The sequence below is a fragment of the Athalia rosae genome, chromosome 2, assembly GCF_917208135.1.
Source record: "Athalia rosae chromosome 2, iyAthRosa1.1, whole genome shotgun sequence".
NCBI classification, from domain to species: domain Eukaryota; kingdom Metazoa; phylum Arthropoda; class Insecta; order Hymenoptera; family Athaliidae; genus Athalia; species Athalia rosae.
In genome coordinates, this window is record NC_064027.1 from 3,389,215 (window position 1) to 3,415,484 (window position 26,270).

The 26,270-nt window shown below is 35.8% G+C and overlaps 6 protein-coding genes across 12 annotated transcripts; 3 read left to right on the top strand and 3 right to left on the bottom strand.

The window, feature by feature from the left end:
• Positions 1 to 1,232: 1,232 nt before the first annotated feature.
• LOC105694051 (reticulon-4-interacting protein 1 homolog, mitochondrial-like) lies at positions 1,233 to 4,941 on the top strand. 2 transcript variants are annotated; one of them, XM_012414380.3, is made up of 8 exons: positions 1,233 to 1,663; positions 1,974 to 2,214; positions 2,431 to 2,576; positions 2,781 to 2,930; positions 3,036 to 3,325; positions 3,477 to 3,662; positions 3,741 to 3,918; positions 4,005 to 4,941. In XM_012414380.3, the coding sequence occupies exons 1-8, from the start codon at positions 1,616 to 1,618 to the stop codon at positions 4,206 to 4,208; spliced, it is 1,443 nt and encodes a 480-aa protein (XP_012269803.2). In that variant the 5' UTR covers positions 1,233 to 1,615; the 3' UTR covers positions 4,209 to 4,941. The 2 variants fall into 2 exon arrangements, with proteins under 2 accessions (XP_012269803.2, XP_012269801.2); XM_012414378.3 differs by having other exon boundaries at positions 1,234 to 1,663; positions 1,974 to 2,226.
• LOC105694052 (flap endonuclease 1) lies at positions 4,505 to 8,499 on the bottom strand. Of its 2 annotated transcripts, none has more exons than XM_012414381.3 (9): positions 8,368 to 8,499; positions 8,172 to 8,286; positions 7,984 to 8,086; positions 7,713 to 7,879; positions 7,482 to 7,591; positions 7,086 to 7,289; positions 5,787 to 6,005; positions 5,459 to 5,641; positions 4,505 to 5,352 (listed from the first exon to the last, which is right to left on the bottom strand). In XM_012414381.3, the coding sequence occupies exons 2-9, from the start codon at positions 8,251 to 8,253 to the stop codon at positions 5,275 to 5,277; spliced, it is 1,146 nt and encodes a 381-aa protein (XP_012269804.1). In that variant the 5' UTR covers positions 8,254 to 8,286; positions 8,368 to 8,499; the 3' UTR covers positions 4,505 to 5,274. The 2 variants fall into 2 exon arrangements, with proteins under 2 accessions (XP_012269804.1, XP_020706216.1); XM_020850557.2 differs by having other exon boundaries at positions 8,172 to 8,307; positions 8,368 to 8,470.
• Positions 7,283 to 12,648, top strand: LOC105694025 (probable ATP-dependent RNA helicase DDX27). Of its 3 annotated transcripts, XM_048650351.1 has the most exons (14): positions 7,283 to 7,421; positions 7,978 to 8,134; positions 8,944 to 9,126; positions 9,234 to 9,321; positions 9,410 to 9,555; positions 9,644 to 9,949; positions 10,097 to 10,224; positions 10,297 to 10,494; positions 10,594 to 10,738; positions 10,909 to 11,090; positions 11,162 to 11,490; positions 11,612 to 11,869; positions 11,940 to 12,021; positions 12,145 to 12,648. In XM_048650351.1, exons 4-14 carry the CDS (start codon positions 9,276 to 9,278, stop codon positions 12,272 to 12,274), a joined length of 1,950 nt encoding a protein of 649 aa, XP_048506308.1. In that variant the 5' UTR covers positions 7,283 to 7,421; positions 7,978 to 8,134; positions 8,944 to 9,126; positions 9,234 to 9,275; the 3' UTR covers positions 12,275 to 12,648. The 3 variants fall into 3 exon arrangements, with proteins under 3 accessions (XP_048506308.1, XP_012269753.2, XP_048506309.1); XM_012414330.3 differs by lacking the exons at positions 7,283 to 7,421; positions 7,978 to 8,134 and adding an exon at positions 8,535 to 8,782; XM_048650352.1 differs by lacking the exons at positions 7,283 to 7,421; positions 7,978 to 8,134; positions 8,944 to 9,126 and having other exon boundaries at positions 9,234 to 9,334.
• Positions 12,370 to 22,756, bottom strand: LOC105694024 (sister chromatid cohesion protein PDS5 homolog B). Of its 3 annotated transcripts, none has more exons than XM_048650350.1 (17): positions 22,649 to 22,756; positions 21,059 to 21,214; positions 20,740 to 20,934; positions 20,430 to 20,620; positions 20,090 to 20,297; positions 19,491 to 19,997; positions 19,104 to 19,402; positions 18,668 to 19,019; positions 18,442 to 18,546; positions 17,925 to 18,344; positions 17,373 to 17,735; positions 17,036 to 17,267; positions 16,612 to 16,859; positions 16,206 to 16,502; positions 15,999 to 16,034; positions 15,672 to 15,722; positions 12,370 to 15,594 (listed from the first exon to the last, which is right to left on the bottom strand). In XM_048650350.1, the coding sequence occupies exons 2-17, from the start codon at positions 21,137 to 21,139 to the stop codon at positions 15,535 to 15,537; spliced, it is 3,645 nt and encodes a 1,214-aa protein (XP_048506307.1). In that variant the 5' UTR covers positions 21,140 to 21,214; positions 22,649 to 22,756; the 3' UTR covers positions 12,370 to 15,534. The 3 variants fall into 3 exon arrangements, with proteins under 3 accessions (XP_048506307.1, XP_012269751.1, XP_012269752.1); XM_012414328.3 differs by lacking the exon at positions 22,649 to 22,756 and adding an exon at positions 21,878 to 22,175; XM_012414329.3 differs by lacking the exons at positions 15,999 to 16,034; positions 22,649 to 22,756 and adding an exon at positions 21,878 to 22,174.
• LOC105694008 (40S ribosomal protein S20) lies at positions 22,689 to 23,852 on the top strand. The gene is made up of 3 exons (XM_012414301.3): positions 22,689 to 22,850; positions 23,074 to 23,179; positions 23,522 to 23,852. The coding sequence occupies exons 1-3, from the start codon at positions 22,848 to 22,850 to the stop codon at positions 23,776 to 23,778; spliced, it is 366 nt and encodes a 121-aa protein (XP_012269724.2). The 5' UTR covers positions 22,689 to 22,847; the 3' UTR covers positions 23,779 to 23,852.
• Positions 23,853 to 24,004: 152 nt separating this feature from the next.
• Positions 24,005 to 26,091, bottom strand: LOC105694007 (eukaryotic translation initiation factor 2 subunit 1). Its single transcript, XM_012414299.3, has 6 exons — positions 25,929 to 26,091; positions 25,329 to 25,571; positions 25,021 to 25,252; positions 24,714 to 24,946; positions 24,487 to 24,602; positions 24,005 to 24,337 (listed from the first exon to the last, which is right to left on the bottom strand). Exons 2-6 carry the CDS (start codon positions 25,564 to 25,566, stop codon positions 24,158 to 24,160), a joined length of 999 nt encoding a protein of 332 aa, XP_012269722.1. The 5' UTR covers positions 25,567 to 25,571; positions 25,929 to 26,091; the 3' UTR covers positions 24,005 to 24,157.
• Between the last annotated feature and the right edge of the window lie 179 nt (positions 26,092 to 26,270).

The window sequence follows — 26,270 nt, forward strand, 5'->3', positions numbered from 1 at the left end:
CGGGCTATATTATCAGATTTTACGTATACTTTTCATAAATACTCCGTTGTTTAAGAGAAATGCCTGGAATATTATGGGGTAAAACACGCTTCTCTCTCATAGTTGTAAAATAGCAGAAGGGGTGGATTATGTTCAATTTACACGCGGAACATGCCCCCGTCAATTACTTTAGTTTTGCCTCTGGGAAACACCCGTGACCTTTTTGGGAGCGGAGGATTATAAAACCATACCACAAATTTCGATCAAAGTTACAAAGCGGTCATGGGGGTCATGAATTTATCGAGGGCAGTTATCAATATGTTCCGTTCGTCGAACCACTCCTGATTGGGTTTCACGAATTCGCGAGGCTATTGCGACCGGTATATACGCAATTAGGGTCCCAATCGCAGAACTATTGAAATTTTCAACAAAAGAGTGCAGAATATATTCGAGACATTCGTCGTCCCAAAATGCGATGGAACGTCCGTTAACCACGACATTCCCAACGTTTTTACGATATACAAGGATGGCCTTCTACTATTGTACACTATTCATATAAGTATACCCGTTCGTGGTTTGGTACTTTGCTAAAGTTCGCTACTAAGCGTAATAATATCAGGGAAAGAGGAACGCAACGTTCCAGAAGAGTTGGGAATAAGCCAGAGCCCATCCGAAAGTATAACGTGTCTGGATGGTTACCAACTTGCTAATGTCCTACAGCTTCTGCCCATCGACCTACGCGCGATTCTCCTAATTTCAGAACCAGGCAAATTAGAAACATGATCGGCAGTTTTACTTCGTACATCCCTTCACAAGTATTATTTAACAATCTAAATTTATCGCTAGCAGAGGTGCTAGCAAATCTCACCATTCTTCTGTTGCTTCGAATTGTATAAAATTTTCTATACTATACAATGGCCAAACATAAACCGAAAATCGAAACTTAAAAATAGATATCAAATGGAATAAAGTGAACTATATGTTCTTCTTATGCATGCGGCGTACTTATGTAAATACAGTATGTACAAGAGACGTGAACCGTTAAGTCAGAAAATGCAGGTATATGGTACATCGATGAACCGCAAAAATGCATCCCTTAACTACTGATAAAATGGATTATCCTTCTACCTTTTTTCGCATCATAGTGACACCTATACTGCATTGTAGTAACAATAATGAATTGTTGACTGACCGTCGGTGATACAGATTTTAAGTAGGGGGTGCAACAATCGACGCACGTGACTCAACCGTTACTCAACAATCGTTACGTCACAGCTTAAAACCAAAACAAGACATTTAACTTAACCTGATTAGGGTTCAAATCAAGTTCGAACTAACCTAACGAATTTCAAATACTAAAATGGACATGATTATTAAGATTTTTCATACAATAATCAGTGTTTCACGTAATTAGAGAAGAAAATGACGGTTAAGATCGTAAATTTGATCTAATAGCTCCGAAATACTCTCATTGCTTCTATTTTTGAGGTGAATGCAATGTGTTAATCAGTTATTTATATCACTAGTCTGCCGTATTTCTCGCTGGTTGTTTGCTGGGACTGAACGCTCATATTTAACGTGTATCTTTATTTCGACAATGTTGAATTAAAATTATTAATTTTATTTGATATTGACAATGGACGAAATTCGGTTTCGGCTATCCAATCAGCTTGAGACGTTACAGGTACTTTTGTGTTTTAAACATTTACATTCAAAATTAATTGTATTGAAATGCAAATTTTTTCAATAGTTTATATAACAATGTAGGTATGTATTCTTTTATCAATTTAGATTATTGAAATAACTATGAAAGCTCTTATCAAACAGATGACTTTTATCTATAATGTGAATTCAAGTAGTTTATTGATAATAACATCGAATGCCTACTCTATCCAAGACAATTTATAAACCAAATTTAACTAATCAACTAATATTTGCTGTTCTAAAAATGTTTTGTTCATGAATTAAACTTAATACTGTTATGACCCACATAGGTACAAGCATCGGTAATATCACAACAAGGTCAACAATTGCTTTCAAGATGGTTAGCGCAGGGTCAACAACTATTCGCCCAATTTTGCGAGGGGGAATATGGCCAACATCTAGAAAACTTTGCTCAACAACTGATTGCTTGGTTTCATGCAGGATGGCACCAACTTCAAAACCAATATCAATCGCTACAATTCAACCCACGAGAGTTTGGTCAACAGCTTGCCAGCTTATTAACTGGGGGAGGTATTCTTCCAGGTGTGGATTACTTGGGGTCAAAGATTAGGCTTGGATTATTTGTGACATGTTTATGCATGCTATCTGTCTCAAGGCAGGTTAAAGCGACTTAAATGTCTCTGCTATGTGTGGTTTGCAATTATATTCTTCTGCTGTCCTATATGCTTAAAAAATGAATGATAAATTGTTGAACTCTTAAGTGAACCCATATTTTCTAATTCACAGTAACAAAACGAGAACTAGCTTATTGCATCGTAGGATTAACCGCTGGAACTCTTATCGGATTTAGTATTGGTTTAAATTGTTACCACCCATCGCAGCATATACATCATATGAAAGCCATCATTTGTCATCATTACATTGGTATCGAGGTACGTACTATAAGTATTTCTTGGCAAGTACCCAACATACTGGATATATAAGATGCAACAAAAGACCGTTTTCAAATACCGAGAAATACTTGGCTTTAAATTTAGCGGTGAATCATTTTACATGTTTCGTGCTTCAAATGAAGATACCAGAACTTATCATGAATTTCTACTGGTATGTACGTGTAAGCTTCATTTTGTTGACAGGGGGTCACTACGATAGATGATGCCGAAATGCCAACGATCCAAAAACCTGATGAGCTACTAATTCAAGTAAAATCTGCATCTGTGGACATAGTTGATGCAAAAATCTGTTCTGGATACGCCAGAGCATACAGGCAACTCCTAAATTCTGGTGTAAATATATTTTGCCTACTATTCTAGTCACACGCATAACACAGCATGCACCATTAAATTTATATCACAAATGAATCTTATTCTTCGTGGTTTTCTTATTAACAGAAACATAAAGAATTGCCAATCGTAATAGGAAGAGATTGTGCTGGAGTTGTAGTCGACATTGGTCAAAGAGTTGTAGACTTTGACATAGGTGATGAGGTATTTCTTGCAGTTCCATCCTGGTATCCAGGCACAATGGCAGAATATTTAGTTATCTCCGAAAGCCAAGTTGCCAGAAGACCAAAACTTATTAATTTTGACGCAGCTGCCAGCTTGCCTTACAGCGGATGCCTGGCATGGGATGCAATAATTAATAAATCTGTCATTGAAGAGGGCAATGCCAGAGGAAAAAGGTGACTGTTCAATTATACATTGTGTTTTCATACCATATAAAATATAAATAGTCACAGCATCGGATCCCGGTTTGACCACAATCTAATAATCAAATCGTTCCCTCGAGATTTTATTTCAGTGTATATGAAATTAATACAAGTTTTTCCCTAGGATCCTTGTTTACGGTGGGACTACCCCAGTTGGCTGTATCCTCATACAGCTAATGAAACTCTGGGGAGGCCATGTTGTCGCAGCTTGCAAGGAGCACGCTATACCTATCGCTAGAGCTCTTGGTGCTGATGAAATAATAGCATTTAACGAAACGAATATGGAAAAGGAACTCGCATTACATGATAAGTAAGGCAATGCTAGGTTATAATGTTATTGTGTATGAATTATTCAAAAACTCAGTATACGTGTAATCCACAATTTCAGGTTTAATGCTATTTTTTACACGGGCGGTCAACTAATTGAAGACCGAATATTGAGAAATCATTTACTGCCTCATGGTTCGTATGTATCCACGATTCCAGAACCTTTGGCTTCCGATACATTAGGATTTGTTTTTGGAAGCATATTCTCTGGCTATGTGAGATCGAAGCTATTAATAAGAGTACGTTATTTTTTATGTGACTTTAATATCTTCATATCGGAAAATTACTAATAGTTGGAATAAATTTTGTTTTATTCAATTTACAGTACTTATTTGGTTTGAAAACGAACCAGTGGAACGACGGCACAAAAATAAATGTTGCCAATCTGGAGGTTTTAAGAGAACTTGTTGACGCGGATCAGATACAAACTGTTGTTCATAAAGCATATGCGCCTCACAATATAGAGCAAGCACTCCATGAAGCTCTGAATCCAAACGCTGTGGGAAGTATTATAATTAGATTCCATTGACACTGTTATCTGTATAGGATACTTAATTATCTCGTCATAATATCCTGACTATCTTTCAGTTGTTATATATCTGTGAACAAAAATCTCGAATTTCCACCTAAAAGAATTCATGTCACACTCTATAATTGATGGAATTTTCACTACAGGAGAAGAAATAATTTACGGTAGCGACATCACCATAAGCATCATAGATCGAATCACATGTTTTTTTTAGCTAGTCTGGCTTTTCGATAAGCCACAGTACTTGAAAAGTTGTCATACATCGCAATATTGAATCTCTAACTTTTTAGTGATTCATATGTATTTCCATGTTTTTTTTTTCATATTTCACTCTGATGCTAACGATTTTTACAATTATTCATCCGTTATGATTCGATGCAATAGACTGCAAGTGATAGCTATCCGTCTAATAAAATCAAAATAAACGTCTTAAAGTCGGTAATATTTCTCAGGAACAATAACTAATATTATAAAAGTAATATTCGATCTCGAAATATCTGCTCAAGAGCAGAGTACGAAAATGACGAGAAGGAATAGTGTTAAGTTTATAAATGTTTAATGGAGGTTTATTATAAATGTATTTGTAAGTATACTGCGTAAATACATAGGTAGAAAGGAAAGTTTACAAACTAATCATCAATTGCCGTCACGATTAAAATGTGTCAGTTACCTTCAATTTGGTGCTATCAAATCATGAAGCGCGTATTCAATAAATATACATGTTTGCTAACAATTTCAATGAATTCTTTGTTTGAATAATAAAACTAAAATAATGAATTTGGTCCCATACGAGACTTCACATTTGAAATTCAGAGAATGTACATGAAATGAAACAACGATCATTGATTATGTGCAAAGAACAGTAATTCACATGTGACGAAACAACAACTAAGATTCACGTGATACACGTTAATATACAGTTAATATTTTGTTCGATCAAATGTCAAACTTCACAATAGCTCATTGTACAAGTTTTTAGCTTTCACTGAAACAACACCATGATTGAACAATCTACACTTGCCTGAATTGAGATCGCATTAGATCTGATCTGTGGTGATAATCCAGCTCACTTGGCCTTTCCTCGGAAGTTACCTCCTCCTCTGGCAGCTTTACCTTTTTTTGCCGGTGGTTTCTTCTCTTCTGCCTGATTTAATAGATAAGAGTGTTGTTACTGATTTAGTTGCCGCTATTTCTAAACATTTATGAGAGAAAGAAATAGTTACGATAACAAGTTCCGATTCTAGTCTTACCTTACGCTTAACGGGAGTTGTGCTCGGCAAAACTTTGAAGAATGAGTCAAGACGTCCTTGTGTTGAAGTACCTCGAGCTTTTTTCAACTTTTGTGCGCCACTTCGGACCCTATCTTCATTAAATTGTTTATCACCGCACAGATACTTCACCAAGCCTTCTTCATCTGGATCTGACCACTTCAACTATAAGCAGCATAGGAATTTTGATTGTGATGGTGATTACCATGGAGTGTGTGGTGAAAAGTATTAGTTTTTGCGCATTACAATTTACAGGTGTATATTACTTTGTAGCATAAAATTAATCCTAAATATGGAATGTGATGCGTACCTCAATTTCATTGGGATTTATAACGTCAGGACTTTGAAATAAGGCTCGGGCTTGTTTATAATTCCAGTCCTCTGGTATGGGATATTTTTTTGTATCCAAGTTTTCCAAAATTTTTTCAAGCGATCTATGTTTCTTTATTAGTTCTATAGCACGCTTTGGACCCACTCCTCGAATACTATGAGTATAATCACAGCCCAACATGATACAAAGATCAATAAACTGCGGATTACAAAATTACGATACTAATCAAGCTGCTGAAATGTAGGCAAACTGGCATTGCACGCTTACGCTTCGCTACATTGGCTTCAGTCGCAATTCAATTTAGTATTGGAAAAGTATTACCATAGATACATTGTATCACACAATCTATTACGAAGAGGTACCCCTTAGAGTCTTTCAATTTTAGGGGCAAGAATCAATTTTTTTTTTAAATGTTATTCTTACGTATTTTGATCTCAGAAAGCCAAAATCACAACCCAAATTGATCGATCTATAAAATTGATCGAGTTATCGCCAATTTTTCACTTTTTGGAGCAGAAAAATGGAGATATCTCGATGGGAAAAATTCGTAGCTCAATTCAGTCAACGGATTCGTGTTTCTGAGGTCAAGATACGTTTGAAAACCGTCATACGATAGATTTTAAAAATACTTCATTTTTGGCCCAAAAATCGAAAAAATCCAAAGGGGTACCCCTTGGAGTTTTCTCGATTTTGGCGTCAAAAATCAACTTTTTTTTTAATTGGGTTTTATATGCTATTCTCATGCGTTTCGACCCCAGGAATACGAATTTACAAGTCGAATTGATCCATCTATAAAATTGATCGAGTTATCGCCAATTTTTCAGTTTTTGGAGCAGAAAAATTCAGATAACTTGATTAGAAAAATTCGTAGCTCAATTTACTCAACAGATTCGTGTTTCTGAGGTCAAAATACGTTAGAAACACATCATACAAACGATTTTAAAAATACTTCATTTTTGGCCTAAAAATCGAAATATTCAAAGGGTGGTATGTTCGATTCTTCTCGATTTTCGGGTCAAAAATCAATTTTTTTTGTAATCGGGTTTATATGGTATTCGTATGTATTTTGATCTCAGGAATCTGAACCCGCTAAGTAAATTGATCCATTATCTCATGTATTTATCAGTCATTCAAATCTGACATCCAATGCAATTATCTCAAAATTTGAGATACTCAGTCGTTGACAAATCAACGCACAAGTGAAAGTCTGACATGCGAACTCAAATGAACATCTCCCTAATGAAGGATTGGGTCAATAATTTGAAATCTCATACCCACCTCGTCTTTATTCAGCTCCAGTCCTTCAAGTACTTTATCAAAATGAAACTCTTGAATTGGCATTTTTCTTGCCTCGCTGAATGTCATGTGACGAAGCAGAACGCTGCAACCAAATGTCAGAGCATCCATATCCTCTGTTGCAGTACCAAACACTTTTCCGGCTTTTACCATAGCAGCACATTGAGCTTCTGCTTCACAAGGAGCCTGCATGAGTAAAGTCAAAATACATGAATTCTAAGATCAAATAAATCCATCTGACACCATGGAACTTCACTGCTATGTGTGAATTTCAAAGGGCTGACACACAATGTTGACAAATGTTTCAACTCAAAGCAGGTACATGAACTAAATTCACTCTGAGAAAATATAGGCATATTAATCATATAGAAATCTTACATCTATATATGGAATACCCATTAGAGTCAGCAGTTGTTTAGCTTCTGTTGCATGTTGTGTTGTAACTTTAACTAGTCGTCTGTTGAATTTTTCAACATCCTCAGCGTTTCCTTAATAGAAAGGTATATATCAAAGTTCCTATCAATTACTAATCAACTGACTTCATTAAATGACTTCATTAAATTTTGAACACAATATTACATAAGATAAGATTAAATAATTTCACATTACCAGCTTCCTCTGCAACTTGTAAAGCTTTCTGCGCTTCATCCCTTTTTTCAGCACGTTTTGCTAACTCCCCACCTTTCAAGTCTGGTGGCTTACCATCAAACACATAGACAGGCTTTATTCCCTGTTCTACAAACCGTAATGTCCTATAGAACGTACCCATCAAATGACTGCAATTCACAATATCGTGATTACTCAATGCCACTATTTGTTGTTTAATATCTGACTTTTAAATACGAATGTCTAAATCGCAAAGCTTTATGCCCAGGTATACCTTGTGGTTTCACCATCAGTAGAGGTAAGCTGAGCCCCATCGCTACGTACCGCAATAAGGAACTGATAAAGACACATAGATGCATCAATGGCTATCTTACGACCTGTGCAACACCCAATAAATTCGTTAAAATGCAACAGCATTATACTAGGTAAATCACAGATCGTTGCATACAATAATGTACTCACCAAAATAATGTTTCATCTCTCGTTCCTTAACAGCAAATGGTGCGATATCTGCGATCAATTTAGATAAACCTAAAATACCCATGTTGTTGCAGAAACGAGAACCAAATGGGGCTTCCTATAATAAATGCAATTTGAACTATTTTTAGTCGCGTTAACAAACGTTACAATTACCAAGAAACCTATACAAGTACATTACCTTTGACACGAGTCTATAACCGTTGACAGAAGATTTGCATCAGTCAACGATCTAACCACTTCTGCAACGGAATCGAGAATTACTTTCTCGTGCGCTTTCCCGCCAATATCATGAAACGCCATTGCCATTGCCACACAGCTAGCCATTATTGGTCTCTGTTGGTCCAATCCTTGTGTTGGTCCGGTTAGTTTAGCTACTACCGTTGAGTGTAGATAATCGGTATATCGGTGCCAGTCAACACGTGTTTTTAAAACCTCTAACCATTAAATGCCAATCTGCCGAATTTCCTGTCAACAATTGGTACATGCAAAATAAGCTGTATATAAAAATGCCCAAAGATTATGATTTAATAAAAACCATTGATGATGATCAAGAAGTGCCAGACTTTTCTGAAAACTCTGATGATGAGGAAGACGTAAGCTGAAAATATTCTATATGTATATAGTATCCTTAAGAAGCGATTTCGCAGACCATAGTAATTGATTAAACCTCATTTCTAAACTATAGTATAGGCCATTACTTACCAAGGATTTAATATTATGAATAACATTGTTATCCTATTTTTTTATTTTTCAGTATCAACCCCGGAAACAAAAAAAGCAAGAGACAAAAGATTTTGATTGTGAATTTCAATTCATCAGCAATGCTTCAGACTACAATCAAGACACGTGGGATGATTTGAGCAAGTATATAAAGCGAAAAGCTAAAACTAAACTTGATGACAAGATACGTAAAGTACGGACAGAACATGGAGAACAGGTATGCTCCTCCTAATTATTACAGAGTAAAATTAAGCCATAACGCTGATAATAATTAAATTTCAACTCAAAAGTAATGTAAAACAACTTTTCCACTACTCCCTCTAGAATGGTTCTGCTGATGATCCCATCAAAATTGAATCAGAAACTATGCAAGAAGAAGGGATATACCTTTCAGATGATGAGCTCAAGAAAGGTAAACTGATTAGGTATATGAAGGACTTTGGTTTCATGGATATCGGGCATCACTAGTAGTCAGTAATTACTAATCTTGATACTCACAGATAACTTCAAAGTCAAAGAGAAAAAAGGAAAAGTCAGAAAACCAGCTATAGATGAGGATCTGGAGCTAATGAATTTTGAAGAAGCTCCTGGCTTTGACGAGCATTCATCCTTTTATCAAATGAATTTGTCTAGGCCGTTATTGAAAGTATGAAACACTAAAAAACAGTTCTTATAACAAGAACAATCGAACTTTATCTAGGACTTCGATGATATCTAATGTTGATATGTTCTAGGCCATATCAGCTATGAAATTCGTCCATCCTACACCTATTCAAGCAGCTACAATTCCTGTAGCTTTGATGGGTCGAGATATTTGTGGGTGCGCCGCTACTGGTACCGGTAAAACGGCAGCGTACATGCTTCCAACTTTGGAAAGGCTATTGTACAGACCTGTCGAAGGAACAGCTATATCCAGAGTTTTAGTACTTGTACCAACTAGAGAGTTGGGTGTACAAGTATATCAAGTTACAAAGCAGCTTGCTCAATTCACCACTGTAGAAGTTGGTTTATCAGTTGGTGGTTTAGATGTCAAAGTACAAGTAAGTCATACAGTTTTGACAGTATTCTCTTTATGAGCATTAGTGCCATGTATGTACATTCCAAAAAAATTCGACTCAGCATTAATATGTCATTTCCATTTTATTTACGGAGTGGATTATATATTGCTAACCAGATAAACTTTGTAGGAGTCTGTTCTGAGAAAGAATCCGGACATTGTTATAGCAACCCCTGGACGTTTGATTGATCATTTAGCAAATACACCAACATTCTCGCTAGACAGTATTGAAGTACTAATCCTCGATGAAGCAGACCGGTAAGATCAGTAGCGGCAAAAAACAAACAATACTTATCCAACATGAACACATTCTGTATCATATTTTTACAGAATGCTTGATGAATATTTTGCTGAACAAATGAAGCACATAGTAAAACAATGTTCCCGAACCAGACAGACAATTCTATTTTCTGCTACTATGACTGAAGCGGTCAAAGATTTAGCTGCAGTGTCATTGGATAAACCAGTTAAAGTATTCGTTGACAGCAATCAAGATGTCGCCTTTAATTTGAGACAAGAATTTGTTCGGTGAGTCGATTGACATCATATGAAAAGTTGGATATATTTGTTCGATTGTTGTTAATAATGTAGTTTCATGAAATGAGTAATCTTATTATTCTAATTAAGCATTCGCAAGGAGAGAGAAGGCGATCGTGAAGCTATCTTGGCAGCGTTGATCTGTAGAACCTTTCACGATCACGTTATGGTTTTTGTCCAGACTAAGAAACAGGCTCACAGACTTCACATTCAGCTAGGGTTATTAGGTGTCAAGGTTTGTAAACGATCAAGGTGAAACATGGAAACTGTATGTGCTGTATGAATTTATTTTCCATGACGGAAATTTGATAGGACAATTCCAAGACAAGATTAATTAAGATAGTCATTTGATTCCTTTTGATCTAAAAAATACTAAACAACTTTACACGGTTAATAATTATTTAGGTGGGTGAGCTTCATGGTAACTTAACGCAACCCCAACGTCTAGAGAATTTGAGGAAATTCAAAGATGAAGAAATTGATGTACTGTTAGCAACTGATGTTGCAGCTCGTGGTTTGGACATTAGTGGTGTCAAGACTGTCATAAACTTTGTCATGCCAGCTACTCTTCAACACTATATCCACAGGTTAGACAAACTGCAGTCGAATTAAAATGTGTGCCACAAGAAAAATGAGGTAATAATTACATGATTTACAGAGTTGGACGAACTGCTCGTGCAGGTCGTGTCGGTGTATCAGTATCATTAGCTGGTGAGCAGGAACGTTCGTTAGTAAAAGAAGTAATTAAACAGGCCAGAAATCCTGTCAAGAACCGAATAATAGCTCCGGATATTATTGGGAAATACAATAGAAGATTAGAGGTTCTCGAAAAAGATATAGACCGAATTTTACAAGAAGAACAGGAAGAGAAAGAACTCGCTAAGGTAGAAAACCAAGCTAAAAGAGCGGAGAACTTGTTGAAAGGCGATGACGACAAAAGTCAGAGGTCGTGGTTTCAAAATGATCGAGAAAGAAAATTGGAAAAGGGTGAGTTTCATTTACTTTATAAAAGGTTGTCATACTTTGTGTGCAAGTTATTTGTTCTTTAAAAAATATACATTAGGTATTCATAAATTTGATCAATGTTATTTTGGTTGCTTGTTGATAGATAAACTATCATTAACCGAGAAACGCGAGAAAGCAAAAAATAAGAAGAAACAAGAAAGAGAACCCCCGAATACAGTCACTGAAGAAGCTAGGCGCGCAAAAAAGAAGAATCCTCACAAAGAAACCGCTGAAGATAGAGCCAATAAAGAAATGGAAAAAGTAGCAGCATTTCAGGCGAGACTAGCTAAACGAAAGAATAGGCAATCCAAGATCAGATCTGTTGTTGAAGACAATTTGCAGAGACCCTCGAAAAAACAAGGTTATTGTTGAAGCTATTCTGTTATGAACATACTCTACATTCCGCTGATTTCTAATTTTATTTTTTGCAGGATCATTGAAAAGATCGAGATCATCATTTGCTGATGATCTAACAGACACAAGTAAGAAGGGTGTCAAAAAAATGCGTTACGAGTAAGTAAATTATGTAGTTTATTATATGCATAATACGTATTATACCTCAGAAATTTTGGGTCATATTGGGAAGTATAATTGAATTGATTGGTAGGATTTAAATTATGTGCATGATTGTTGCAGAGCAAATGATAAAAAGAAACAGAGACCGGGAAAAGGTAGCTTCGATAAGAAACAAAAATCCAGCAAGGCTTTTGGCAAACCAGCACAAGCCAAAGTGAGAGGTCAAAAGAAATTCCGAAAGCGACGATAACTGTCACATTCAATCATGGAACTAGGTATTATTATAAACATAATGCACACCTATTCAGTTGCACGTAATCTATCGACAGTGACATTCGACAGTTGTAGATTCATAATTTGTTTTATTATAGAACCAATACAATACTTTACTTATGTCACAGACCGGCAAATAGCATTAACTATTTTGAATCTGCTCCTCATTCGAAGTATGTAAAACCAATGTTTATCCCCTACTGTTCGCGGACATTACAGTAGCATCTCATGAGTACAACGAACATCATTTAATTGTTTGCGGTAATTTTGAGAAAATTATTAGAATACTTTAATTCAGTTGCAGATTGTGAACAGTGTATGAATAAATAAAGAGCAATTTCATACTCGTAATATGTTGTCACCACACCGGGTAAGCGGTTTTTAAATCCGTGCCTGACCCACATTATTTCCATATTTTTTCAGCATCCACCTGTCTTTTTTGAACACTGGTCGTTATTTAAAATGCTACGCTCAGGCATGGTACGTTAAACTCCTCGAAAGTGCTCATAAACATAACAATTACCATGTGCTAATTGACCGTTGCAATTACAAACTGCTATACATTTTTACTTTATTTGTGAAGAACAAAACGAACGGCCGTTGCATCATAGCGAGAGCAGATACTGTAAAATTTGTGAGCAGACAGTTTAGCTTGTTTGTTTTCTTTTCAATTTTTTTTGTTTTTATGTTGCTTAAATACAATAAACATCCATCCATCATTGTTCACAATTATTATGTTTCACTCTTACTTACATTCAAGTTATAAATTTAATATTATTCAATACAATAATAGTTATACCATATCGCGGTACCACAGAAAAACTTTATCAGAACAAGGCCTGTGCGAAACTTTTGTATCCTGACCAAATTTGTATAAAAATGCTTTTGGGATGCCGAAACTTGAGTCACTAATCACAGAATTATATCATCGAACATATTGTATATATTTGCACTATTTGAACAAATTTACACAACAATGCTGCGATTCAGTGTCTCCTTATATAAGTTTATATCTACAATTTCTATTGATAGAGTTGTAAAGTTATGAAAATTAAAATAAAACGATAGAATGCTATACGTTAAGATCTAATATTCACGTGAAAAAAAAATTATTCATTTGTTAATTTTGTTATAACGAGACATAAATCTAATCCAATTTGCACATTCTGATTCATTTTCAGATATGGCATTATCAAAATCTCCACAATCGTTAGCAATATTCCAAAATTATAGAGACGTGTTGTTTAATAAATTGCGAAACTGATTACAGGTAAATCACGATCTATAATATAAATAAAATTCCAAAGCAGAAGAAAAAGAAGCTACTGTCTATCCCATAGATTATAATTTTCCTGCAATTAGCCCAAGTATATGAGCTAAAATGCAATGCATAGTTGGTTTTGTTGAAAAATATTGCCCTAAAATTAAAACAAAAAAGTTAATATGTATGCATGATCCGTTTTCGACAATGAGACAAAATGTATGATAACATTACGGTTGATCGCATTACAGATGAACTGATTTAATGATGAGTTAACGTAAATAGTCTCTAAGTTATTGATACAGGTATTTGAATGATTTTAATATCATTTTCGCCTAGTTTCTTCTGTTTCCATGGTATACTGACTACACATTCAAATACTTCTTCAATTGTTACATTTTTAAAGAAGCGCGTTGTGCTTCTGGAATTTTCCCTTCTTTTTGTCAATCCTCCAATTAGTGAATATGAATATATACAGCCCTTCTCACAATCGAAGTAAAGTGAATAAAAAGTGACGTAAGATCAAGTGCTTTTTCTAAACGAAACCTGATGCACATGTCTCATCCGCTATACATATTTATCAGATGAGGAACAGTCAAGATTGAAGAATGTACGAAGAGAAACAAAATTGTAACAAATGAATATTTGAAATTGATGAGCTGTCCGTGTTACAATGATCGAATCGCTAATTGCACATGCTGGTCGTGATCTTTGAAGTAATTATCAGTGAATCAGGCTTTTGGATATGAAATCGTAGCAAATTTTATTGCATGATTTTACTGGTCAAATAATAATATAAGTAGTAATATTAATAATAGTAATAATGGTAATAATAGTAATAATAGTAATAATAGTAATAATAATAATAATAATAATAATAATAGAAACAAACAACTTTGGATCATTCAGCTGATTCGCACACACCTGTTAGCTGAGAATAGAAATGTAAGTAAGCCAGATTAACTTTATCAATTTGGTTAAAGCTCGCACTTGCGTTCGAAAAGAATGATCATTACACCAGTTCAGTTCTGAAATTAGGGAACGTTATCAAGATATATCTAATCCTAACACTAGAAATTAAAAATAATGCATAAGATTAGACCTCTGCCATGATTCAACTGAAAGAAAAATCATTGTCACATTTTTATGCAAGAAATTCATTCGTTCAAATCATATCATAATAGAAAAATAATGTAATTTGATCATTACAGACAAATGTGTAACATACAAAACAAAAAACATTCAAGTAAACAAATGCAAGCCTTAACACGAGGCAGTTTGGCTATTACGAAACTAACTTAATGCGGGAAAACATCAACTTATTAGAAAAAAATAGTTAAAAAAAAGCATTTATTTGCAGAAAATTCTTCATCATGAGACCTAGCCTAGTATGTAAGGGAAATGATACACCATTGGAAGTCGATCGATATCAGTACATAATTCAAAAAATATGACAAACCGAATAGCCAAGTCTACATGGATCATGAAATATAGAGCTCATCATCATACAGTAGGTAGCATATCATCAAAATATTGTAATAGATGATTTATCGTAAATGACAATTGTTCTAAATGCCAATGAACGTGCGTGATATTTGAACAAAAAAAAAAAGTTGCGTATACTTCACAACAGTGTCCAATCAACCAGTAATGCAGCTGAAACTGGCGAGTCAAATAATCGTTTATTGCCATGTAGTTTCGTGGCTATTGAATTTGATGAATTATAGACAATTATAAATATCAGCTATCAAAGCTGAGTGCGTCATAACTATAATGGGTAAAATTTTCGAAATACGCAAACGACTTAGGTGTAATAATTGCTGTGTATAACCAAAATATTCTGTTTTCTAATTTGTAAACTGTTCTTCTTTTCTTCGGTTTTTTTTCATATATTTATCGTCTTCGGTCGATCCCCGTAAGTTGCCCCCCACCCCCCATCCCCATGCCGCTAACACAGCTCCTCACGCACGCTAATTTCACTTGAGATTAATTTTATCAGAATCTCTCAGCGTTCTTTTGGCTGGTGGTTCTTCCATCTGAAATAAATTTCAAAGTTGGATTCATACCAAAAATTTCTCGGTAGTGAATTATTCATTTCATAATTCAACTATACCTCATCTTCCATACCAGGAAGCTGGATTCTAGTCTCTGATGCTTCTGCGGGCTGAAAATAATTTTAATGACTTTTGTTTTCTTCAATAACAAGAGAACAAAGTTACGAAACATGTTCAAATGTTCGTGAAATACGACGAACGAAATATTGTGTAAGAACTAGCGCTGTGTAGCACATTCTACTTGAACAGTTGTAAATTTGGGATAACTATCAGAGACGTAATTACGATTACATGCAACCATCTGAAGCAAAATTAAGATCTAGATAAGTTAATAAATATGAAACGAATTCTAGGTAACGTCAATTGTAATGGACCTCATGTATTACCTGTGCGTCAATACATTCCATTTCCCCACTTTGCAGCTTGAAAGATATATGAACATGGTATAGAGTGTAGATATTATACATGGTTGTGTTAGAAAAGAAACAATAATTTCAAGTCAGATAATGTCCATAACATCATATTATGGACACCGGGAAAATTTCAAGTATTCGACATATGAGATTTGCAAAAAGTTTCAAAAAATGACTTACCCTGGCGTCTGTTTCATTAGGTCCAATGCCTACTTCCTTTTGCTGTTTAGCTTTAGTCTTCCTTTGGGGCCTTTCACTACCAAGGTGTGAATTATGAAGAAGACCCTTTCCTTTAGGGCTGGACATGTTTATTTGCATTTCGCCAGGAAGATAACTCTTAGTATTTGATAACAGCTCGTCTGCCCTTTTGAAATACATTGTAGGAATGCGCGTTTCGCTTGGGAACTCTTTCAAGTCAAAGTTAGTTGTCTTAGTAAATATAAGATTCATAGCCAAGTCACACACTGCCCATAATTTCTGCAAAACAGAACATAATTATTGAGTAAATTATTTTAGAAGACAACATTCGATTTTACCAAATTATGTACGCAAAAGAAAGGGAATCAGACAAAAAACAATTTCTTACGTAGTTAGCAGAGTCATCATCAGGTTTCAATGCATCCTTGTGACTCTTCATCCGTTCAATAAGGTTTTTGTAGAATCCATAACAATAGAATTCATTTTTAGTTATCAGCGGTTCTAGTATATACCAGAGACACTGTTGAATGATTTTAAGTTGACTCGTATCAGTGTTGTTTGTGAATTCAGGATCGTGGGCGAGAATGGGGACCGCAAATACCAGCATGTAGTCAGGTAGAATATGGGGTAGTTGACCTATAGTAAAATATTTTCGGAGGATTATGATTGAAGTTTTCGTATAAGCCGACTAAAGATAGATGGCTGGTTCACATATCGACCCGCAATTACGAAATATATTTGATTTTTCTTTATTATACTTTGTTAGATGAAATAGATTAATATCATCCTGATTGTTATCAAGTAATGCTCACCCATTGCTTTTGCGACAGTCCCCAATGACAATGTTTTGACATAATCTCTTCTTTTGTTGATGTCAGTCTGCATGTATGTTTTTAATAAATACCTCAACCTTTTGTCTTGTTCTTTTCCAGCAAGTGCATAATACCCCATAAAATCTAGTGGTAGACATTTGTTTGGTATTCCTCTGCCTAAGCCTTTGTGCAGTTTACCTCCAAAGGCTTCTCTAACTTGAGGAACTTCATCCTGAAAATAAGACATTCAATTTGCATTTGCAAACAGATATACATCAATATTTAATTACTTTCAAAAAAAAGCTCTACTCAATTTCCCTCAGTCCTACAAACTTACCACCATAAGCTGAGATAAATTGTAGAATTGTTCTGCAGTAAATTGATCTCCAACTCCTTTCTGTTCACATATCTTCAGCATTGAGCATCCCGCTTGCAATCTCAGCCAGCTCATCTCAGCTCTACTTAATCGGCCCTGTTGCAGAAGGTCACCTTTGTTTACTACGAATGCATTCAACATTCTGAATGTCTTTTGGGCGGAAAGAACATCAGTCTTAAGTCCCAACAGCCACCTAGCCATGCATTTTAATGCTTCTACCCGACAACGCGTCTCCTCTGGCAATAGTTCTTCCCGACACCAGTCTCCTTCGATTACATCCGTTGTTTGCTCACTGTTTTCTTTGACTAGTAGCTCTTTTACGATCTACAAAATTAAAATAATCCTGGTGGTCACTTTGGCACAAATAAAGACAAAGGTAATAGTAATACCATGAAGTTACTTGCAACAAATTTTCTTACTCATTTCTCCGTTTATTACAAATGGATATTTTCGGGGTGTTCAAAATAAAAAGAGTTAGAAATTAAATTTAATGATATAAAGTGATAACCTCACCTTTCTGGATACCATGTTTTTTATTTGTATTTGATACTTGTCAGGCAGATTATAAGCGATATGTCCCAGTGTAACAATGGATGTCCGGTAATGTTCTGAGCTTGGAGTAAGTGTATTTTTGATCCTTTCAATGATTTCAGGGAATATGGAATCATGAATATTAGCCATGTTAACAAACAAGCACCTAATGGCCTGTTTTGCTTGTTTTGGAGTACCAGTTTCGGCAAAAGTTTTACACATAGGTACCATTAGATTCATTATATCAGGGGCCACGTCAGACAAAGATTTGTATTTTCCCAAAAACGTGAAAATAGATAAAACCAAAGGTGCCACCATTTCATCGTCAAGTTCTAATAAATTCACCAAACGCATCAATATGTCCGCATGCAAAAAATGAGGGCCAAAGACAAATGATAACATCTGGAAGAAAACAGAGTGTACAAAATTAGAGGTGAATAAAATAGTTCAAACAATTGATTGCTTCAACATTTAATTTTGTAATGGATAATCTATTTACCACAAGCAACCTCAACCCCTTTTCGCCTGCATTATTTGGATTTAAGCCGACTTCTTCAATAACATTGCCACCTTTCAGACAGTCCAATACATAGCCAATCAAAACCTGAGGAAGAAGTAATATGAAATAACGAAACTGAGTTTTGCACATCAGAGTCTCGGTTACAAATTAGCTACATTATTATGACTACCAGCATAACAATGTTGATAATTGGAAACGTATTTACCCTAATAGCTTCTTCATCAATCATGACACTGCTGACTCTTTCCAATAGCATTTTGATAGTGTTGTAATAAAGATTGGTCATAACCGGTTGTCCGAGTTTTTTCAAAACTAGGCTAGTAGTCTCTGCACATTCTTTGCAGGTTACATTTGGTTGTACAATGGTCTCCATGCCCTGCAGAAGCGTTGGTTCTTTCTTCATATGTGCACTGAATTTCTGCAAAAACTCTTGAACCTTCATTGGATCTGGCAGGAACCGTGATATTTGCAAAATTTTGTTCATTAAGTCACGGTCACGTGCTGGAGAATCAGGCTTCTTTATGATTTCAACCCATTCCACGACGGATCTTCGCACCCTGTTGAATGCATTGGACAATAAAGGAAACTCAACTAAACTAGCACCAAAAATAAGGAGTATAATTTGGTGAACTTTCACTTACGCTAGTTGATGCTTTTGCAGTTCAACGAATGCTTTGGACGCGTGATCATCGATAGTACCCAACAGGTGATATAATTTTTTCATTCTCTCTTCCGGGCTGAGTTGATATGGAACTAGACATGTATTGAGCAACCTTTCGACAAGTAATCTATCTTCCATTCCAGCCATGTAATAGCCATGTAAGATTTTGTCTTTAATCCAAGTGACCGCTTTTTTGGTAGCTTGAGGAACATCAGCGTCATTGAGATGCTTTTTGTAAATCATTGCCAATCCCGACATGGCTTCTTTTCGAATTTTAAACTGCAAATGAATAGATATTAAAAGGAAAAATCTGACTATAATTCTTTAAATGAAATATGTGTTACATACTCTTAGTGGATATTCTCACCTTCTTATCTAGAGTTCTCTCTTTCACAAATTCCAACAGATCTTCGCTATCTGATACAACTTCGAAATCTCTTCGTGCAGTAGTGACGATAGCCATAACAACTTCGTATCTGACGCTCTCATCCGCGTCGTGTTGCCTTAATTTAAGTGTGTCAGTAATGTCTTTTCTGAGCTCCGGATGATTCAGTAAGAAGTGCATGGAATACTGAACACATTTAATGCGAATTGAAACACTTATGTCGTTAAATCTACCTAAGAATGCACGCCACAACTGTGTATGCTGCATCGCTAATTGCGATCCTTTTTCTGAAAACATTCTGGCGAGTAAGGCAACAGCCCCCAATCTCTCATTTTCCAAAGATGATTTGAGTTTACATTCCAACTGAGGAAGGACTGATAGCAAAACACTTGGACAAATGTGGTTCAGTTCGTAGATCAAATCGTATACTTTTTTACAGATTTGAAGACCCTTTTCTTCTTTTCCAAGAATGAGGACGTGATTAAAAAACTGAAAGACCATGAAAGATTCAAATAATGATGGTATTGTATTTCATGAAGTTTGCACAAGAGTTGTGCAGAGTCTGGCTATTATCTACTCACCGCTTGAATATAGGGTTCCAATGTATCGCTGCACTTAATCACAAGTTCTTTTGCCAACAAGTAAGCGTTTTTTTTCTGTGTCTTGTTGGGTTCTACTATATTCATCAGAATTATATCCAACAGCTCGTTTCCGACAATATCTGATTCAGTTATAAGAGGGCAAAGGACATCCAGCATAAAACTTTTCACTTTTCCTGAATGCTCATCACTAAAATCATGGTTTTGTATAAATTTTATCAACACTTAATACACCTTTCGAAAATTGCAAAGTGTAATCAAGCTCGATCATGGACTTAAACCTAAGCTTATAGAAGATTGAATTGTTGATTGAATCACTTACTTGACTATTTTAAACATGAGTGAAAATAGAGCACAGAATATTTCCTGACAATCTTCCAGTTCAAAGCACATGTTGAAAGATTTGACATATGCCAAATTCTCAAGCAAGTAAAAATATCGCTTAAATGCTGGATCTTTTGGATCTTTCAGACCAGCGAGTTGTTTGATGAGAAATAAAAATATGGTTTTCACCTGTTGAAATAGATCATGATTGTATTGGAGGTCTATCAATTTTAGAGAAAATATTCAATCTTTGAACTAAGAATGATCTCATTATTTCTGATTGCTTTCTGTACCGCCATCATATTTACCTGTTCAGCATCTTTGTACGGAGCTTCAGGTGCATATACTCTAAGAACGTCAGCAATGCAACATGCAATTAATAGCTGTACGTCTTTACTTTGGTGCATGAGAAAATGATCTTCGGCTAAGTGTAAAGCCAATGGAATGTACTGCTGATACATTCCTTCATCTTGACCCATTGCTTGTAGGGTATGTGCCAATGTCTGTCCACCATAGTAAGTAAATCAATTTTAGATGTGACAAGTGTTATTCCAATATAAAATTTTTGGTTGAATGGTAGATTGGTTAGTAGAACTATCATATAAACTTTATTTAAGTAAAAATCACCTTAAGTCTTCTAATGAGCTCATCTGGACCAAGATCCTCCGTAACGGACCTACACCCCTGAGGGTACACGATTTCTGACATTTTATCAGGTATGTATCTTGAGTCTATTTAAAAATGTTTGCTTGGTGAAAGATAGTCTAAAACACTGTCCAAACTCTGTGAAACATAAGGTATGAATAATGAATACAGGCTTTAAGGTACAAAGAATTGCTGTTAGCAGATGTAAAGCAACTGTGGTTGTACGTTTTGCAAGAGATAAAGGGTCACTGAAGATAAATAGGTTAATCCGTGACATAATAATATCAAAGTATTGTCTGGCGAATTCAAATACAATTATATTATGGTTACTTAATACGCTAGACATGGACAATGAATAGTATAACAAGGACTGTATGTATTTTACATCATTCAATCTCAGTATATATTTTAATTTAATCTGCTTGGAATCGAACATGTATCCAGCCTTGTTCCCGTGTTTCATACACAAGACACTCAACCCATGTATCTGAAATGGATGGCTCCAGTTGCGGGCAAGAAATAATTATCGATAGTGCGCCTTAACTCAATTGAGTCGCTTTAGATCAAACTGCTTCTATTGCATCATAAAGAAATGCAGCTAAACTACATATCAGAGTAAATAATTGTATGAAGGGGCGCACTGCATTTGTTTAGTTTAAGGTTATGTGGGTTGCTAATGAGTGATTGCAGCCTGTACGTAAACAACACTAAAATGTATTCATTTTTTCCTTTCCAGAATAAAATCAACTTATCCGGTTTGCCCAAACATGCAAATAATGGATAATAACATCAAAATATTACCTCAAGATATGCATAGACACCAAAACGTCTGACACTCAAAATATCAATAAAGCAAATATATCTATCGAAGCACACACGACTATGTCTTGGTTTTTGACGTGCTGGACCCAATCCGTATCACATCAACTACTGGAGGCAAACACTAAGAATTTGCCGAAATTTCACCGATTTTTCACATACACTAGGCATGATATAATAGTTTAAACATCACCAGAAATGTCTGAAAATCGGTTTTGTAAACGGTTAACCGTGTCAAAGGACGCGACAGCGCATTCAATGCCATGAAGTTACGTATGTTCAGCCACGTAAGGAAGGCTTGCCTGTGTTGAAAATAATGAAAACCCAAAATTGTCCAGTTATTCCACAAGTATTCGAACCGCTGCACGTTTACGTTTCCGTTCTCAAATTTAGACGACCAACCAATCACATTTCTCACGATAATGGGAACGGAAACATTCACGAGCTGTCATATTAGACCGGGTGTAAAAATTATTGCCATCAACTATCGTCTTTTTTAAATATAAGAAGTCAAATCAGTGGAAAGGCTGCTATAAATTACCATTTACCGGCACCCACCGAGATTGAACAGTCGCCAATGTTAACGACTACAATTTTAGTTTGGGGACGTTTTAAAAAACTCATGTCTTAGATTGTAAAACAGGCGCGTTATGGTGCAGTAATAAATATTCCAGATTCCAACTAACCATCATTGACGGAAATATTTCGGAATGTTGTCGAAATTTTCAAAATGTACGAAATAAATCTTCTCACCAAACTCGATGGCACGGGTAGCCCCCGTATTCGATTCGAGATATCGGTCACTCTCGAAAGGTTTCCGGTGATCACGGTAGACGTCGACGCTCCGATTCTTTCCTTCTGGACACGTGCGAGGTGTACGCATCCTGGTTCAGCGCTGATCAATTTTTGTCAATTTTAAATTGATCATCTCGACCAAGAAACAAGCTCAGTAATGGTAAATAAGTAGCCTCACCAATTAACGATGTAATAATGTCGGTTACCACAATAGTTGAATCATTGACGTGAAATTGAGTAGCGTCCGATCACCAACGCTAAACACAACCTAAAACAATGAATCAAACATCCGTGAATGAGTGTATTAGATTATCGAAGCTAAATTATTAGGTGGTATAGAATATTTTCAACTCTACCATACTGAATATCAAATTATCTTCCAGGCTAGTCTAAAGGCTGATCACCCCGAGAAACCCAGTCAGGAAACTGCACCGATCCATCGCATTCGTATTACTCTGACCTCCCGCAACGTCCGTTCTCTCGAAAAAGGTAAATATTTTAATGCTGTGTGACATGTCCTTTGCTGTTTTGACGACTGCATTAATTATTGTGATCTATCATAATCAATTGTTCAACAATAACTCGAGACTGAAGTGCATACTTGTTAGCATGGAATTGCCTGAATTTTGTTGTGAATTTTGCTGAATTTCTGAATTTTGCTGTGAGTAATATCTAATTTTTGAATGGTATTTTATCAAACCAAAGGCATAACAGGATCACTATTTTTATCTATGTTACCATACTCAATCGGATCGTAGTTGTGGCCCAAGTGCGCAAAAATCCGCAACATGCTAATTCAGATTCTTCAGTAATCTACTCTTTAATTGACAGTATGCACCGAGCTCATCAATGGAGCAAAAATACAAAACCTGAAGGTGAAAGGACCTGTCCGTATGCCGACCAAGATTCTTAGGATCACAACACGCAAGACGCCTTGTGGTGAAGGTTCCAAGACATGGGATCGTTTCCAGATGCGAATCCACAAGCGGGTTATCGACCTTTATTCTCCCTCTGAAATCGTCAAGCAAATTACGAGCATCTCCATCGAACCCGGTGTAGAAGTTGAGGTTACTATCGCAGACGAATAAACCATTGACATTTAATTCACAAAATGTTTTAATAAAAATGGAAAAACAGAAAATAAAGTTTTGATTCCAGTTAAGCTCTAAACCATGAGTCCAATCCTAATCCTGTACTTAACAACAGTGAACAAGTTAGTTTGAACAAGAAAAGCAGTGAACGAGGAGTTCTCTGTAACAATGGAATTTCTTATGGGAAACCAGTTCAATGGATCAAAGAAATTGGAAGACAAGGTTTGTAGTATTTCTGACTGTATTTGTAAAATTATGTCAATTGAAGATGTTCTGTACTTCCTGAGTCTGTACAATTCATTGCAGGTTCCAGGAGAAAATACGAGCAACAATCTCTTAAATGCGTAGATTGAAAACCCATCCATCATTTTATTTATTAGTCATCCTCCTGAGACTCGCCTTCCTTTTCTCCATCTTCGCCTTCTCCACCACTGAAGTCACCCATTCCTTCAACTTCTTCCTCATCATCGTCACCTGCTACCTCTGCATTCTCCAGTTCAGCACGTTCCATCTGTCTTGCCAGTTCAGCTTCATCTGTTGCCGTCACAACTTTGGGCTGTAAACAGGAGAAACCTTTATTTTCAAGTACCTTATCAAGGCCTTTCTTCTCTGATATGGATGATTTCAATTGGGAAAGGATATAGAATGCGTTCCAATAGCCAAAAACTTTTAGGAGTCATTCAGGTGTTATGTTCAGTAACTCACAGCCATTTGAATGTCAAATACACCTCCAAGCGATGTAATTTTTTCCTTAATAACTTCGATTGCGTCATTCAGTGCTTTCAAACCATCTTGTTTTTCAGGCGTAGAAGTTGTCATGACTAAAAAAAAAAGATAATGAAAGTCAAGGAGAAGACGAAGTTTATCAATTCTTTTATGCCATGACTACGTCCATCTGAGGGACCTGTCGCTAATAGTATTGAAATACTTACCATACAGTGGAGGGGCAATCAGATTAATTTTAATTGGCAGCTCTTCTGTTGATAAAGCTAGACCCGCTTTTAGAGCAGTTTTGACAGCATCAATACCCTCATAGCCGTAGCAAGCAACCTCAACATCAGCACGTATTTTAACAGCTTGGGATGTGAGTTTGCGTTTAATATTGTTCAACAATACTTCTTTAGTATGGTCATCCAAGCCACACTCAGCCAAAATAGAAGGATCTCTAGAACAGCAATTTACCATGAAGTTCAGCAGCCTAAACTGAATAATTGAAAATCGCATCGACCAGGTACGCACAATACCGATTGTTTGAAGAAATCATAAGCTGAGGCCTTTTGCTTTTTATATTTTTCTTCAAAGTACCAAGCTGTTTTTTGATATAATTCTTCCAACTGTTCGTCACTATCATAATGTAGCAGTTCGGCAACATGTCGTAGAATAGAATTTACTGCTTTAGCTTTTGCAAATCGCTCTGTACATTTTTCTACGTCTTCTGCTGATACTCGTCTTTTACTCAGATCAATATATCCTGAAAACAAATCATCCACGATTATGGTGATAGTTCTTAAAAAAATGATTGAGGCATTGTACTGAAACAACAATACCTTTATCTTTGTCAACTCGAATGACAACGACAGGTTCCGTTTTACCAACTCTGATAAGTTTGTTAATGGAACGAATACGTCGCCTGGACAATTCTGAGAGAAGAATCATGCCCTCGATATTGTTATACTCCAGTAGGTGTACATAAGCACCCATTTCAGCTATGCTACGCACATTGACCATGACAACATCTTCGACTTCTGGATATTTCTCCTTGTAAAATCGACAAGACAGCACCATTGTGGCTATGAACAGTACCAAAGATTTAATGATGTAAAAAATTTATAAAATCAGAGTATATGTAAATAAATTGGTTCATGTTAGTGAATTTATCAAATTGATAAAATCATATTAGAATTAGTTCAGAAGTAGAAGAATCATGGCAACATGACAGTAATCGGTTCAACCAGCTACTTTTCAAAGAAATAGGTGAAGAGTTTATAAAATTTTCAAAAAAGCGATCGTTATGATTATATTTCTATTAAATTTTCATTAAAAGCATTTCGAATGATAGCACATTAGTTAGCCGAATGTAAAGGTTATGTTCTAGGTTAAATGAACTAAGTCTCTGAGATTCATGTTAAAATCGATTTGAGATGTACCTTAATTTTGGTGCACGTATAAAAATACAAACACGGACTACCGTAACCGTAGAAATTCACTTAAAACGACAGAATCTACTCAAAAGTCCTAATAATCCATGTGGAATCTTGGGTCCAGACGGACTATAGTGGATGAGACAAGTCGTACAAATCAGTGGCTAACAGTAACTCTCAACCTGCAGAGTCAAAAACATGCTACAATCATTTCGGCCGTCTTCAGACTCATATAAAAATTGCTATTTAACCAATAGCGCATTTTCCAACATTTTTCAGTTATACTTCTTTGTATATAGATGAAGTTGTTTTTCATCAATAATAAACTGACTGTTCGCTCAATAGCGT